At 36.4% G+C, this 17,667-nt stretch overlaps 1 protein-coding gene across 1 annotated transcript in view; it reads right to left on the bottom strand.

Moving 5' to 3' along the window:
* Window positions 1-17,667, bottom strand: part of LOC306994465 (phospholipid-transporting ATPase ABCA1-like) — a gene marked incomplete at its 5' end in the record, with an annotated part of 117,999 nt that overhangs the window by 44,155 nt on the left and 56,177 nt on the right. The window contains 5 exons of the mRNA XM_079604979.1: window positions 2,104-2,281; window positions 5,895-6,064; window positions 7,212-7,286; window positions 12,954-13,059; window positions 13,146-13,240. Of these exons, the coding sequence (XP_079461105.1) occupies window positions 2,104-2,281; window positions 5,895-6,064; window positions 7,212-7,286; window positions 12,954-13,059; window positions 13,146-13,240 (624 nt within the window). The remainder of the gene's footprint in view (window positions 1-2,103; window positions 2,282-5,894; window positions 6,065-7,211; window positions 7,287-12,953; window positions 13,060-13,145; window positions 13,241-17,667) is intronic.

Here is a 17,667-nt window from a genome sequence, read left to right as displayed (position 1 = left end):
AAACGTGATACTTAAAGAGACCAGAGAACAATAACAACAAAAGAAATATAATACATTAAATGTGTTAAGTAATATGAATTAATCTATTATCATAACACAATTTTGTTTGCTTAACGATTGATAACAATTTTTTTATTTAAATAAATATATGCACTGCACATTTCAGAGTAAGAGCAACACCATGTTGATTTACACACGAGCAGATCATGATTTGCAGTAAATGCTGCTTCACATTAACTCCATGGGCCCTATCTTGCACCCAGCGCAATTGACTTTGAACACCGACGCATGTATCATTCCTATTTTGCACCCGCGCACAGCGGACTTTTCCCTCCACAGACGCACGTCGGTAAATTAGGGAATGAACTTGCGCTCGCGGGGGCGGTTCAGCGCAAAGAGGAGGCGTGTTCCGGCGCAAAACTTCCATGGTGCTATTTTCCAGTTTTAGAAAGTAATTGCGCCACTGACCAGGAAAAAAACAGTCTAAAGACAGTGGCGCGTTGCGCATTAGTGATATGGTATTTTAAGGGCGCGTGCTTGGCCATAATGTTAACGCGCATCCACTTTGATTCTCTAATATAAACAGACGCAGCAGTTTTCATTTTTGCAAATCATACATTATTACAAGGAAAAATATTAACACACGAGGGAAATCATTGTTGTGTCCGTGAAGATCTGAAAAAGATCTATCAAGATAAAAAAAAAAAAAAAAAAAAATCTAGATTAGGCTACACATTTACTACCCAAATTATACGCCTGTTTAACCGAAGCTAATTTGGGTGGGTTTCTCCCATCATCCCCAATGTCACTTCTCTGTGTTTTACAGCCCTGACGAGAGCGTAGGTCTCCTCGGCTGTGAACCGCTCCTGGCGTGCGCCGGCAAATCCGCCGTTATAATAGCGATCCGCCATGGAACAAGCGCGCCTGCTCTTAAAGGGAATGTGAGAGGACGCTCTGATTGGTTTATTTCACGTTACGCCCAAACCACACCTATGAATAATGAAGCTACTTCAGACCAACCCCTTTTAGATTTGCGTCGGGCGCAAGAGTCATTTATCCCGCTGGGAAAATAGCAACAGCGCCGGGGTCCGCCCACAACGTTACTTGCGCTTTGTGCTTTGACACTTGCGTTTCAGATCGTTAAAATAGGGCCCATTATCTGCAAGTGCTGTGAGTTTGTCACTTACGTGCATTTGAAAACGCAACATGATAATAAATATTACACCAGATTCAATGAGAAGAGTTCATAAACCTGCTGCCAACAAAGGAGAAGTGCTAAACTTTATCGCTAAAATAAAAGTTAAACAATTTAATTTAGAAAAATTAAGAAATTAGGACACAAATATAAGTATTGTAATTTACAAATGTACTGTAAGATAAAACTATTATCATTATTTTCCTAAATATATGTTTTATTTTTATATATATTTTATTTTAAATTTATTTCCATAGTGAAATAGTCTTGTAGTAATATTTATTTTGTTTGATATTTCATTTTATAACAATCATGTAATTATTATTTTATAGTGATATCAAAATACAATCTCAAAACTTTGGGTCAAATTGTGCAGTCTTTCAAATAAGCACAGCAAACCTGGATTATTTTTTATATGTATTTTTTTTATCTTACTTTAAATTGCTATTTCAATATTTTTCAGAAAATTTCAATATTATTTTTTTCCCCAAATCATGTAGTCCTAATAGTCCTTTTTGTGTGCGTTATTTCAAAACATTGCATCCTATTTACTAACCATATATAATTTATGTAGCAGTTTTTAAAATGGTATAGGGTAATACTTTTTTTTTTGCGCTGCATAGGTTGCAAACCCTTTTTATCTCCCGTGACACTAATTGATTTATTAGCAATTTATTAGTGAAGGTGAATTTATCTCTCTCCACTGAGAATGTAACATATGACATAGAACAATGGAGGCTGTGAACCGTATTCAGCGGTAAATTGATAGAGTTTTAATAGAGTTTTAATTAGCTATCTCAGCTCCTCTTTTTAGTTCTCGTGCACCCTTCCACTTTCCATCCATCTTTCAGAGCAGAAGGAACATTATAGGCACAGCAACGACAAAAAGTGAAGTGTTCCACATGTACCATGTCCCAGGCGAAGTTGGCCAGCCAGTAGATGGTAGGATTCACACCGCTCACAAACTGCAGGTGTTTGGATTTACTGACGCGCTCCTGGATGAGAAAGAGAACGAAGCTGGCGGGGATGAAGGACATAGCGAAGATCACACAAATCGACACCACCACATCCGTAGAGGTCGTGCCCCTGTAAGAAAGGAAAACATGATGTGAGATTATAACTATGGTTAATTTACACATGCACGTTTACAATGGCCGATATTTGGCTTTAGATGAAGTGTCATAAGTAGGACTTTTATTTGGACAAATTCTGTCTTTGTTTAACAGTTCTGTCTAATAACAGAAAGGTAAACTCTACAATACTTTTTTCGTTGGCATTCATTTCAAGATATTCTTTTTTTTTTACATTTTCAATTAATTTATTTCCAATAATTTTAGTAAATATGTAAAAATAATAAATACATATAATGCAGTAACTGTCATGCTTGTGTTATTTACTACTGTTAAATTAAACAGTGTGATATATAACAGCTTTACATTGGCCAAAACTGCTTGGTAACATGTTACATTTCTGGGAAAATAACCAACAAATCCCAAACCGATTCAGAGAAACATGTTTAAAAACAGATGCTGGTCTTGTAACGTTGGATTAATAGGTAGTTATGTGGTTTTAAATCGAGATGCCATGTGGGTTTCTGAGAAAGATCACTTTCTTGGGGCCCTATCTTGCACCCAGCGCAATTGACTTTGTACACCGACGCATGTATCATTCCTATTTTGCACCCGTGCTCAGCGGACTTTTCACGTCGGTAAATTAGGGAATGAACTTGCGCTCCCGGGGGCGGTTTAGCGAAAAGAGGAGGCGTGTTCCGGTGCAAAAGCTCCCTGGTGCTATTTTGGAGATTCAAAAGACAATTCCGCCACTGACCAGGAAAAACCTAGTCTAAAGACAGTGGCGCGTTGCGTGTTAGTCATATGCTATTTTAAGGGCGCGTGCTTGGCCATTATGTGGCCAACGCGCATACACTTTGATTATCTAATCTAAACGGACGCAGCAGTTTTCATTTTTGCAAATCATATATTATTACAAGGAAAAATATTAACACACGAGGAAAATCATTGTTGTGTCCATGAAGATGTGAAAAGATAGGCATAAATCTAGCTTACACATTTACCCAAATTATTATACGCCTGTTTAACCGAAGCTAATTTGTGTGGGTTTCTCCCATCATCCCCAATGTCACTTCTCTGTGTTTTACAGCCCTGACGAGAACGTCGGTCTCCTCGGCTGTGAACCGCTCCTGGCGTGCGCTGGCAAATCCGCCGTTATAATAGCAATCCGCCATGGAACAAGCACACCTGCTCTTAAAGGGAATGTGAGAGGACGCTCTGATTGGTTTATTTCACGTTACGCCCAAACCACACCTATGAATAATGAAGCTACTTCAGACCAACCCCTTTTAGATTTGCGCCGGGCACAAGAGTCATTTATCCCACCGGTATAATAGCAAAAGCGCCGGGATCCGCCCACAAAGTTACTTGCGTTTCGCGTTTGATACTTGCGTTTCAGATAGGGCCCTTGGTCTTTTTCAAAACATGGTATTTAAGGTTTCAAAATTTACTTGTGAATAAAACTTTAACAAACTCTGACTTCACAACATCCACCTCACGCAGGGCATTCTGGGAAATCGTTTCATGTTTCCTCATTTTTTTGACACCCTGCAGTTTATGCCTAATAGATTCCATCTCCTACTCTCGCTTCACTGACGTTCAGGTGAGACCTGATGCTGAACACACAATCTCTCACACGGTGAAGGTGATTGAGTTTCAGGACTGTATTATTCATGATTAAAGGGAACTGACGACCTCATTACAGACAAGAAGATGGTCATTTAACCTGCACGCACACACATACGCGCACACACACACACACGCGCACGCGCACACACACACACACACACACACACACACACACACACACACACACACACACACACACACACACACACACACACACACACACACACACACAGTCAGTGATCAGTATGGTGCTTCAATGCTCTTACTGTGGTAAATTTTTGACCCCTTGTTTCAAACCATTCATCTTCATACTAATATTTTGCGATCATCATGCCTTCACAAGCTGAGTTTAATTATGCATGAACACACAAAAAACCCTATACACACACAAAGTGCGCGCACACATACAAACACGTTCAGACAGGGAATGCATCCCAGTTTGGGAAGGGAACTGCATTCATCATATTGAGCTGTAAGTGTTTTTTAATGTTTTTGAAATAAGTCTCCTCTGCTCATCAATGATGAATCTATTTGATCAAAAAATAGGCCTACAGTAAGAACAGTGAAATATTAGTATAATTTAAAATATTGTTTTCTATTGTAATATATTGTAAATGTAATTTATTTATCTGATGCAAAGTTGAATTTGAATCAACATCAATGCTCCAGTCTTCAGTGTCACATGATCCTTCAGAAATCCTTCTAATCTGCTGATTTGCTGCTCAAGGAACATTTCTTATTATGATCAATGTTGAAAACAGTTGCGCTGCTTCACATTTTTCTGGAAACGGATACACTTTATTTTCAGGATTATTTGATGAAAAGAAAGTAAAAAAGAACAGCATTTATTAAATATAAATCTTCTGTAACGTTTAAAATATATTTGGGTCAAAAGGGTGGGAAATGGTCATGAAAACATTTGCATAATTTGAAAACATTACTAACATTGTAACTGTACCTCACGTAAAAACATTTAATAATAATAATAACAGTAATGTGATTTATTAATACCAAATACACTATATGGACAACAATATTGGGACACCTGACCATTACACCATCAGGGACTGTTATGACATCGCAATATAAATACAGACATTAATATTTGATCCCCCCTTTGCAAAACTGTCCCTACAAAGTTGGAGACATTGTCCAAAAATGTCTTGGTATGCATTGCTGAAGCATTAAGATTTCCCTTCACTGGAAGTAAGGGGTCTAGAACAACCCCTGTAAAAACAGCCCCGGCATACCATTATTCCTCCCCCAAACTTTACAGTAGACACAATCAGCCAGGTAATGTTCTCCAGGCATCCGCAAAACCCACACTTGCCAATCAAACTGCCAAACAGAGAAGCATGATTCATCACTCGAGAGAACATGTTTCCACTGCTCCAGAGTCCAGTGGCGGTGTGCTTTACACCACTCCATTTGTACTTGTGGCCGTGAGGCTTGCATGGAGCTGCTTGGCCATGGAAACCCCATCTATGAAGCTCCCGCCGCACAGTTTTTGTGCTGATATTAATGCCAGTGGACGTTTGGAACTCTTCAGCTATGGAATCAGCAGAGAGTTGGCAACTTTTACAAACCATGCCCCTCGGCACTCGGTGACCCCACTCTGTTTACGTGGTCTTCCACTTCCAGTTGTTGCTGTTCCAAAATGACCCCACTTTCCAATAATACCACTTACAGTTGACTGTCAAATATCTAGCAGGGAATACATTTCACAAACTGACTTGTTGCAAAGGTGACATCTTATCACAGTCCCATGCAGTAATTCACTAAGCTCTTCAGAACAGTTATTTTTTTTCCACAAACGTGTAGAATGCATGGTCAAGAAATCAAGAATGCTTGATTTTATACACCTGTGGCAATAGGTCTGAATGAAAAATCTGAATTCAATAATGTCCCATTCTTTTGTCCATATAGTGTACATGTGTATTATTATTTAAATGCTCTGATCCTGTGTTGTATTGTGTATGTTTGTGTTGTGTGATACTTACAGTGATGCAAACGAGAGCTGTTCTTTAGTGAGATTAAGCGGGTGGTTGAATGTTGTGATGCCGTATTCATTTGCTCTGCTTCCCGCTGGCAGGTTTCCTCTCAGAATGCCATTACTGGCCACGTTCAGGAACGATACGAGTGAATGCCAACCCTGATTATAGAACCACACCTACACACACACACACACACACACACACACACACACACACACACACACACACACACACACACACACACACACACACACACACACACACACACCTAAAAAACTTGAACAAGCTGCCGTGGTAACTAATCTAAAATTATAATAAGTTGATGTACTAACATTACTAAAACTAAAATAAAACAGAATTTATAAGAATGTACATGTTCAACAGAATTTAAAACTTAAATTAAATCCAAACTAAAATGAAAATAAAAGCTAATTCAAAAATAAAAAATATACTATATAAATAATACTAAAACAACACTAGTTCTTCCCACTAACAATAAACTGCAATATCACACCAACAATAACAATAAACTGTAATATCCTCCAATATACAATGATTTACTCATTGACTGTACAATGCGGATGCCTTTGTTTCATTAAATAACTCAATATGTGAATAACTTAATAGTTAATGCCAAATGCTGTGTTATTACAAGCATTTTTATACAAATAAATACAAATCTAGCAACTTATATTTTTAATTTACATATTTGTAAATAAGTATTTATTTGTATTTATAGCTTTTTCTTTGTGTCCATATGACATGTTTTATTCCAAACATGCAAGGGAATATAATGCATATAAAATGTATATATTTTTTAAAGGTTACGCCTCAGGTTACGCTTCAATCCTGTTACCATCATAATGCCCCGTTATCAAAATGACATCACTCTTTAAGGAAGCAAACTTTGAATGAATGAATAAATGTCTCTACATGATAAATTGATAAAAAAGGAAGATCATTAGACTTTAGACAAAATACATTAATGTTAAAAGCAAATCAGAAATCTATATTTATCTATATTTATATTTAAATATCTATATTGAGTCTATCACTGGCCTGCAGTGAACACAATCACAATTGTCAATCTGAGATCTTCACACGGTAGACGTTCTCACATTCCATCTGTGCTTTTTTTTTTAAAGAGGCCATATTATGCCCTGTTACAAAGTCTTGATTTCATTCAATCGAGCCATTTCAGGGAGTTCAAAAACTTTTAAAATCTCTGTAAAGTCTGGTTCAAATGACGGTATGTACTCCTGATCTCTTCTGATATTGGATACTGTAGATATTGTCTAAATACGGCCATTACCCGCTGCTTACCTTCACATTGTCTCTGGTGCCCATCTCCAACAGAACCAACCGAATGGCCTGGAAAATTGGTTCAGTCTGGTTATTCTGCACACAGAAAGAGAGAGAGAGAGAGAGAGAGAGAGAGAGAGAGAGAGAGAGAGAGAGAGAGAGAGAGAGAGAGAGAGAGAGAGAGAGAGAGAGAGAGAGAGAGAGAGAGAGAGAGAGAGAGAGAGAGAGAGAGAGAGAGAGAGAGAGAGAGAGAGAGAGAGAGAAGAGAGAGAGAGAGAGAGAGAGAGAGAGAGAGAGAGAGAGATTATTCCATTATTGTATAAGAAACATACTGTTAGAAAGTTTTGCGTCAGTAACCTTTTTTTAAGGAAATTAATACTTTTATCAAGCTAGGACATATTAAATTGATCAAAAGTGACAGTAAATAAATATTATATTATAATGTTAAAAGATTTTTATTTCAAATAAATGCTTTTCTATTGAGCTTTCTAATCATCAAAGAATCCTAATATAAATGTATCATGTTTTTCACAAAATGATGAAGCCGCACAACTGTTTTCAACATTGATAATAATCAGAAATGTGTCTTATGCAGCAAATCAGCAGCATAGTAAAAAAATGTTTTTGTAATAATATTTATAATATTTTATTTAATATTATATTTAATATTTTACTGTATTTTTTTATCAAATAAATGCAGCCCTGGTGAGCATAATGTAAACAATCTCACATACCCCAAACGTTGGAATGGTAGTGTATTTTACATATTTGTCACCGTTTCACTTACCTTTTACATAAAAAAAAAAAAAATGTTTGAATCATAATTATTTGTAACTTCAGCATACAATTTAAATTTTACTCCCTCCAAACCATTACACAAACAAAGGGCCATAACAACTGGAAAGCACTTTCTCACTGTAATAAATTCTAAATGAATTGACTGGACTTTACACAACTTCTGAAAATACGGCCAGTCAAGTGTTTTTATCGGTCCGCCTAAAAGCAGTCATATTTATGAGGTGTACAAATCAGCTAAATTCCACTTCAGAAAAAACAATAGAGACTGACAGATATCAGACACAAATGATAATGTCCGCTGCTCCCCAGGCGACACTGTAAATACACGATGAACACTAATAACTCAAAGTGAAGGTGCCAAAAACTCTCCAGTGCCTGTTAGGGAGTCCTAACGTCCTGCTACTTAGCATTACATCCGTCCATCACAGAGCTAAGCAGCATTAAAATCCCATTAGACGACACAGACACTGGACACGTGCCCGAGTACAAACTCTGCTCATCCTCGAGGATTCAACAGCATTACATTTTGTGTAATAATTGGGGTTGCTAGTACTAATGCTAAATATAAATAATAATAAAACACAACTGCCCATAAATTATGCATTTTTAGGAGAGCAAAAAAACAAACTCCAGCTTGAGAAAGCATTATTTTTATGGTGTTCATTATTAATATCAAAGACCATGCTTTCAACTTTAATCGTTTTGTTTAAATAATCATAAACATACTAAAGCACATGTAAAGTACTTGATTATAATTTTAACTGTAGTGCATTCTTTTATATTACATTAAAAGTTAATATATTTTAAATGTACAACATTTTTACTTTCAAAAAAATGTGTGATTATGGTTAGGGTTTCAATAAAAATGACATTGAAGTATATTTTAGTTTACCATAATGCTTGTCAGTACATTTAGCAGTACATTTGAATCATATTTCAAAGACACTATAAGTAATTATATATGAAGATGTAATAAATCCTACTTAAGTGGGTCAAAAAAACACACCTAAGTTCAGCTAATTGCATTTAACAATTTAAACCAATACTTTTTTTCATTTAAACACAATTTACATGCAATTACTATAAGTGTCTGAAAACATTGCGAAACATCCCTCTTTGTCGCCATCTCTGTTTGAAATCTGCCATGCAGTTATTCATGGAATTATCAACTTTATGTGGGTTCTGCCTCGGCACGGCGCGGATGAATCCAATGTTTTGAGGAGAATGTGCGTCTGTCAGTCACAGCGCCGGTGTGGATACTGTCATTCGGAATCACAGATTCTACTTTTTGGAAGTATGATCAACATAAGAATTTCATCGGGAAATGTAATCTGAACAAGTCAGCAACATTCACTTTTAATTAACACCAAACCCATGGGAAGATGTGCACCAATGGAATGATTGATAGTAACAAATTATAATTTATATTCTTTCAGCTTGTAAATTAATCATTATTTTGACGTTATTCTTTTTCAGTATTGAACCAGTTTACAAACTGCAATGAACAACTTATGTACATTTCTGATTTGATTTCAACAACTCAGTGACACTACAGTTCAAAAGTTTGTGGATTTTTTAAATGTTTTTGAAAGAAGTCTGTTATGCTCACCAAGGGTGCATTTATTTATACAGTAAAAAATAGTCCTTGTTTTTTTTTACGTAATTCATTCCTATGATGCAAAGCTGAATTAGCAGCATCATTACCCAACAAAAAAAATCGATATTATAAGTTACTATTACTATATTATTATAATAATAAGTTACTATAATATTTTAAGTCATGATAACCGAACTGAACGCAGCACATATGTAGCCTACAGGAATCTTGTTTTTGTGAAATGCAATGTGTTTTTACAGCATTTCAATACAATCAGTACATTTTTATATAAACTAAAATCATATTTTAGTTACAAATGACTATAAATTGTTCATTAACGAGCTGGTTATATAGTAAGGTCAAAAATATTTGATACAGAATGCAATTCTCTATTATACAGGGGTGCGTTTCCCAAGCGCATCGTTAGCCAACTATGGTCGCAAGTTCCGTCGTTATCAGCATAGTTCAACGGGTCGTGTTTCCCGAAACCATACAGTTCTTGACCTGTGGTTTGAAGCATAGTTTCTTGTTTGCATGACGTGTGGAGTCAATAAATCCGTATCTATATATTTTATTTAGAATACATAGAAATGTAACTTACGTATTTTAGTTTGTCAAGAGATTTAAATCGTCGTTTTTGAATAGTGCGCATGTGCGAAAGTGCTCTAGTACACAAGAACGAGCCTATGATTGAATCTGGAAATAAAACAAAATAACTGAGAAAAATTAGAAATAGTCCTCAGATGCCATGTCTGTAATTTATAGCAAAACATCTAGCATTAATTCGATCTCAAACAGTTTCATTGAAAGAAGTTATTACTCCACCCCCTGCATGACGTCATAAACCAACGTGGTTGAACGACCAATTTGCGACAATATGGTTTCGGGAAACAGTCGTGACTAGCTAGTTGATTTCTTCAACGATGCATCGTACTATGGTAGTTAAGCAGCGAGTTATGTCGTTGTTCAGGAAACGCACCTCAGGACGGTTGGCAGCCTTATCCAAACCAGTTTTTACTCGCTATTTAAAAAGGACAAGAGTATATGAAAGAATATATGAATTTAAGGAGTGCAACAGATATCCTTTTCTAAGTATTAAAAAATTGCACCGAGGGAAAAACATTATCTCCATATTTGATAAGCAAATGCTAAGTGAAGACCTGGTGGGAATTTTCACTTCATTTAAATGGTTTCAAATGCCTGAAAAGCTTTGCATGCCATTAAAAAAAAGTAAATAAAGCATACTTCACATCACTGACACGTGCTCAAGCTTCTCATGCATATTTAAAAGGAGATTTCCACCATGTTTTGATAAACATACTGTATATGCAAGTGGAACAAATTATTTGATGCAGCAAATGTAAAAGTGGTAGCTGCAACTTGTTAATGAAAATGAATATGAACCAGGTTACCAACCAGGTTAAAATATAGCTGCAAGCAGCAATTATGGGGGCCAAGCACAAAAGAACAAGATAAGTCATGCCATCATGGCGTCAGACAACTGCAACAACGAGCAATTAAAGACATTTTACAATTATTTTAGGTATAGTAAATGAAAAATCATAAATACAGTCACAAGTATTATGATTTAATGATTTATCAATTTTGACCAATAGGTCATGTGGTGTAGTCAGAGTATGGTGACAATGACGTATTGACACCAAACATTGTAAGTGTCAAAGCATTGCAGAGATACAGCTTTAGAGTTGTTTCGGGCATCATACCATCAAATTAGTCGATGCGATATACGAAAACGGTCTGAAGATGTAACGATTTTGGTAAAAATCGTCACCAACAGTCTAGGATGAGTTCGAAAAAGTAGGAAAAACTTTCATGACGGAAAATCGTCTGAGCCAAGGAATTGTTTCTAGCCCTTACAGTTCAAAAGTTATTAGCATAAACATGAGTGCAACTTTGGACAGTTGGTGGCGCTAGAGGGATTGAGTTAGAGACTCCAAAATTGCTATGGTAATTACGATAACTACTATAAAGAATTTGATAATTTGGCTTTAATAACAAATGCCAATTAAACTAATATTCTGAAGCTTATTTGACTGATTCTGAACATTTATGTCTGTAGTATGTAAGTGGTACACCTTTTTATTTTCAAACCTAACTAACCTCAACTGCCGAATCATCAGAAATGTACTGTGACTTATATAATGATATTATTGTCAAGCATGCAAAATAGAATATGCACGGAAAAAAACCGCACAAATACACAAAAAACAAATCAGTTCTAGCATTGTTAATCTGACATCCCAGCCTCCTCCTCCTCATAACACTAAAATGCAGTCAACGGAAAACAGAAAAAATTACAAAATAGTTTAAAATTGACTGTACAGTATGCAAAGGAAAACTGCAATTGTGCTATTGTTTTGTAAATCTGTTTAGGCTTGGCATTTAATAAATATTGTTTGAACACCACTATAAATTATATTAAAGAGGCTATATGCGTTTTTCTGACATTTAAACTCGCAACTGACACCTGTGGCCAAAAAACAGAACTGCTCTTCCTTTCTGCTCGCTCTCTCAGCGCGCGTTTGTACGTGCACACTTCACAAGTCATCTGCTGCAAGGAGGTCAACATTATGTTTACAGAGGTAAGAACAGTCAAATACATATATTGTCTGAGATAAGTGTTCTGAGTGATCTGAAACATTTAACATGACGCGCTTGACGTCACATCCGCAGACAGCGCGGGAAAAATCCGACCCGACAGAAAATAGGAAAAATAGGATACAGGCTTATACGTGCACCAGCAGACAAGGTGTCAGTATGCTCATCAGGAGATGTTTGAGTCATAAATGGTCAAATAAAAAGGCTATTGTTACGTTTATTTTGGGGGGAAAGTTCCATATAGCCCTTTTAAGCACTGCTATTTTACATTATTAATGAAATAAATTAAATATCTGTTTTTTTATTGTTTTATTGTTTGTTTGTTTTGTGTTTGATTGTTTTTCTTAACAATGCAATTTTGCTAAGGTGCAACTTATTTTCTGGAAAATATAGTAATTACAGCATGATTCAACATTACAACAAAGGGATTTGCAAATTCTCTGTAAATAACACTGAAATCAGGTAACATGTAAGTGGTGCAACAGTGAATATAGTTAGGACACCTAAAATACCAAACCATCATAATTGGAAAAAACTCAGTAAACATCTTGCCAGAAGCCAGATCCCTGTGGTTTGTAGACTGCAATGAGCTATAAGGTTTTGGAACCACATCAATCAGAAACATATCTCTTCAGACAGATGAAAAAACTAAGACTGTGATCAGTCAAAAATGCCCATAATGCCACTCTTGACCAGTCATTTCTGGAGGGCAGGATGTCAGTAATGTCCTAATGCGGCAGCACTCTCACCTGTGAGATGTTGAAGAATGATTTGAGGTTGCTGATCACTGTTGTAATGTCAGACTCATTCAGATTGACCTGTGAGTTCACACCACCTACAGAGATTCCTCCATACCTGCATGCACACACAAACACACCAAATTATGCTTGTTTGATCATATTTCATTCTGCACATGCTGTGAAATGAGTGTGTGCCATTACCGTATTTTGCCTGATTTCTGGTAGTTCTTGAGCAGGAAGTCGGTTATGTTTCGGGCCGTGACGTTCTGAAGGGTGTCTGTGGTGTTCTGAGTTCTCTACAAAAAACACACCAAATAAAACAATTACAAACCCACATACACTGTACAATGTCTTGTCAGGTAACATAAAATGTGCTTCATCTGTTGACATCAGGGTTATTATATTCAACTAAAACCATAAAAAAGTTATGCATGTAACCATGATTCCCTGATAGGGGAACAATACGCTACATCCCAGCTGACACTTTGGGGAACACTTTCAGCGTGACTGGGTCTGAAGCATGTGTGAAACTAGTCTAATCTTGCGGAAGCTATAAAGGGAACACAGCAGCATCAGCTTTTAATAGGCTGAAGCAAGCAGATCCCAGGAATGCAGGAAGTATGGCAAGGGGACGCAGCATCTCGTTCCCCTCTCAGGGAATCATGGTAATTTGCATAACCTGAGATGTTCGCTTTCGAGGCACTTGCGCCGCATCCCAGCTGACGCTTTGGAGAACAAAATGCCCACTTCGCCATGCTGACAAACGCCTGTCCCGGCACATCTCAGGACGAAAGAACGGGTGACAGGAAGGTCCAGACTATGAAACCTTATAAATGTTTTCAATTGTTTTTCTACTTTTTTAGTTTTAGTTTAACTAGTAATAGTAAAAATACAGCTATGTGGACCTTTTAATAGTACTTTTTGTCATTTTAAAAATTGACAGTCCCAGTCCTAATTCATTTGGTATTTTCTCCAAAATGTCCACTTTCATGTTCATTTCATGTGTGGCTTTGGGATGAATAGTCTGAGTAAATACAGATAGAATTCTCATTTTAGATGAACTATCCCTTTAAATCCAACAACTGCACAATTTCATCCTTAACAGTTCATGAGATTGATACATGTACACACACAGATTCTTCCAGAATGGCAAATAAAAACAATAAAAGCACCCACACCCTGTGTTTCTTTGATTCACAATCAGTGTGCCGCTAATGACGCTGACTCAGATCCACACAGAAACTGGCCTAAATGAAAGAGCTCTGACACACACGCACAGGGTTACACTGTTGAAGCCTTGTGATAATGAACATCTATTACACGCTGATTCACAGAGAGGGAACAGAACAATTCTAATATTGCTTTTTTCTTGAAATCAAAACTGTGGTTTTGTGGCTTTTAGTCCATGTCTATCAAATAAAAAAATGGTCCCCTTTTCCATGAACAAAAATGGTTGCAATAGAAGATGTTGAATGTGCATATTTTATGTTTATTGCAAAATCTACTTTTATATACAAATATTTAAGTAGTACAGAGAGTGTAGGCAGACTATATTACATTATTTGCATTGCTTCATGGTAGTGGACGGAGCTAAATAATTATTCTGGCAGGATTTACTAATTGGAATTATGTGATTGGTGGAGATGTATTTGCAGAATCGTGGGTAATGTAGTTTTCATCAGGAATTTGTTGAAATAAGATGAAATAATGCACACTAATAACGAAATCATATACCATCAATTAATAGCCTTGGGGCTCACGGTAGTGCTGTCTTTAAAGGTTTTATAAGTTAAAAATCAATTCCCCTATGGAGGAAATGAAAGGGATGTTTGAGCTCTATTATCAGTCTAGCATCAAGCAGCAAATAGTAACATAAAAGCTACTGAATATTTAAAATAAAAGAACAATACCTTTGATATGTCCTGCATCAAATCTCAATAGGAAATAGAGTGTCAACACAGGGACAAAAATTATCATCAAATCATTTAATGGAGTCTTCGTTCTCACCAATTAGCGCTATTTCTCAGCCCTTGCAAATGACTGCAGCCTGCTAGATATCACATCAAATCTTCATCATCTGTCATTTACTCCTGCTCTCCTCACCGCAAAATTAAACTGGAGCTTTGCCAACAAATCTCTCAGCCAAATATTAGACAGAAGCTGGACTACCATAGCAATGTGGATCTTAATAAATGCAAATACTGTACATGCATGATATTGTCAGAAATTAACAAATTACATTATACACAGTATGTAAAAGAATAATACAAAGTGGAGTTTTTTTTATTTAGCTTACTCCACATTATCCTGCTTATTACATGGCATAGTTCTGTATGTACAAAATACTAGCTAATTTTGATACAAATTATCCGTACATGCGTCTTTTTTGCTGTGAAATCTTTACTGAATTTTAAGAATAACTTTTATATTGTTAGTAATATTTCAAGATGAACACTTACTAGACTTAGGGTTACTTTTTTATCCATTACTTAATCCATATTACTTATATCTCACTGTTTTGGCAAATCGTCACTTGTTTTTTATGGGACGATGTGTCAAGCTGTGATAACTAAAACCAGTCTATATTCAAATTATTCAGGACTTCGCTTTTGTGTTGGATCCCAAACGCAGTTGTGTATACGAGTCAAGTTATATGGGTATAAAAAAGCCTTTTTTTTGTGGGTTTCATACCAAAAATCTAGTTAACTACACCAATGACCTGTCATCGCCATAGAAACCAGCGTTTCATTAAGAAACCAATGCAAACCGTCAGCCTCCTCTCTTTCACTTATCAAGGACATATAAAGAGATTACACTGAAGAATGGGTCTTTGCTGACTGTGTCTGATAGCCGATCAAAGAAACTGCTTGTGGTCGTGTCCTGTTAGTGCTACAGCTGACGTCTCCAAGACCAGGCAGTAAATAATAATCAATCAAAATGCTTTAATGGTGGCCGTTTGCAGTGAAATACAGTTTGCAACAACATAAATTGCCCAGTAAGTGCCTATTGCAGACACACAATGGATGTGGAAGGTGTTTGAAAAGGTCGGTGGGCTAATGTGATGCCATTTAGCATTTTACTGTAGTGATTTCCAGAGGTACAGACGAACAAACAGACGTAATTAAGGGGCACAATCTGGAGATTAATTACCGAAAGAAAAAGATTTTCAGTAAAAAAAGAAATGGCTTAAATTTTTGTTCCACACAAAGCAGCTCCCGAAGACTTGCAATATAGTGTGCATTAGGGTTTTGACTCCGAACTTCATTATTCGAATATAATTTGAATTGCATTGAATTACAATTACAGATTTTCCTTCAATAGTATCTTAAAGTGCCCCGATTGTGCTATTTTAAAGATTCCCAATTTTGCTTTAGAGGTCTCCTACAATTGGTTTATATGCATCCAAGATAAAAAAAAAAAAACACTTACATTTTCACATAATATACATTGGAGTTCAATCAAGGTTCGATCAGGGACTTGGTCTTTCTAAACCCCTCCTTTACAAGAGCTGCCTCTGCTCTGATTGGTCAGTCTATTGTGATTGGTCTAGCGTATGCCGGAAACCAAACTGCAATTTTTCACATCAAAATTTCAGCTCCAGATCTTCTTCAGCACTTGGAAACAGCGATACAAACTGTAAAGATGGCATCGGTTTTACCGTATCAATTCCAAGCGGAGTCCTCATTCTTTGGAATTCTTTGGTCTTGCTTTGACCGCGCAGAAAGCAGTTGTCTCGACATGTCGACATCACAAACCAAACTCCAGTCATCAGCCACAACTTCAATGTTTAAGGGCAGGTCAAAGTAATGTTGTTCGTGGGCAGCCAGTAAAGACTATAGGCTGGCACTATGCAACTTTGTTACAAACATACAGTAAGTAGGTTCGTGGAGGAAGAACTTTAAGCTACTTTTAGGTTACCATCTAAAAGTTAATTACTGAAAGAAAAAGTTTCTCACAAAACTTAGATGTCTGTTCCAATAAACAGCAGTATGGCTTCAGAAGACTTGCAATATAGTGCACAAGTCACATGGACTATTTTTTGGGAATCTAATGGGAGCTTCCATGAAGTGCCACATTTTCATTTAATTATCACTTGAATTGCAGTCTTTTCCTCACTCAAAGCATCATATGACTTCAGAAGACAACTTGTATACATTTTAATGATGTAAACATTTCTCCTTTTAAATTCCTCAAAAAGCACCATATGCTCGTGGAACTACAAAAGTGAGTTAATAGTTCACACTTTTACTTGTTGTAAAAACCAGTGTTGTGAAAAATTTGGAGGAACTGTATGTTTTATGAACTGTTGTATACTATCAACAACCAAGAATGAAACCTAAAAAGCATGTCTAAAAATTAGATTTTGGAGTAAAGTTTGGTAAAATTAAATAAAACTAAAGTAAAAATGAAAGCATGCCATAATCATAATATTGAGAACATAATATTGCTTTGACCAAATTTGCTTAACAACCTGTTGCACACAATCTACTACATCATCTGATTGATAGTTTATGACAGTGGTCGGGAACCCATGGCTCTTTTTTGGCAAAAGTCTTTGACTGTGGTTCGCCAGGTCTCTCACCCAACTAATGATTGATACACATGACTGGAGATCAGCTTTCTGCAGAAAAAAGCAGCCAATTAAAAAAATGTTTGTTGTACAGCATACCGAATTTTATGAGAATTTTATAATAATAATATATTTCAAGTTGTACCGGCCAAA

Source organism: Phoxinus phoxinus (genome assembly GCF_949152265.1).
Source record: "Phoxinus phoxinus genome assembly, chromosome: 2".
Classification (NCBI taxonomy): domain Eukaryota; kingdom Metazoa; phylum Chordata; class Actinopteri; order Cypriniformes; family Leuciscidae; genus Phoxinus; species Phoxinus phoxinus.
The sequence above is the reverse complement of the archived record's forward strand: the minus strand, read 5'-3'. Positions and strand labels throughout refer to the sequence as shown.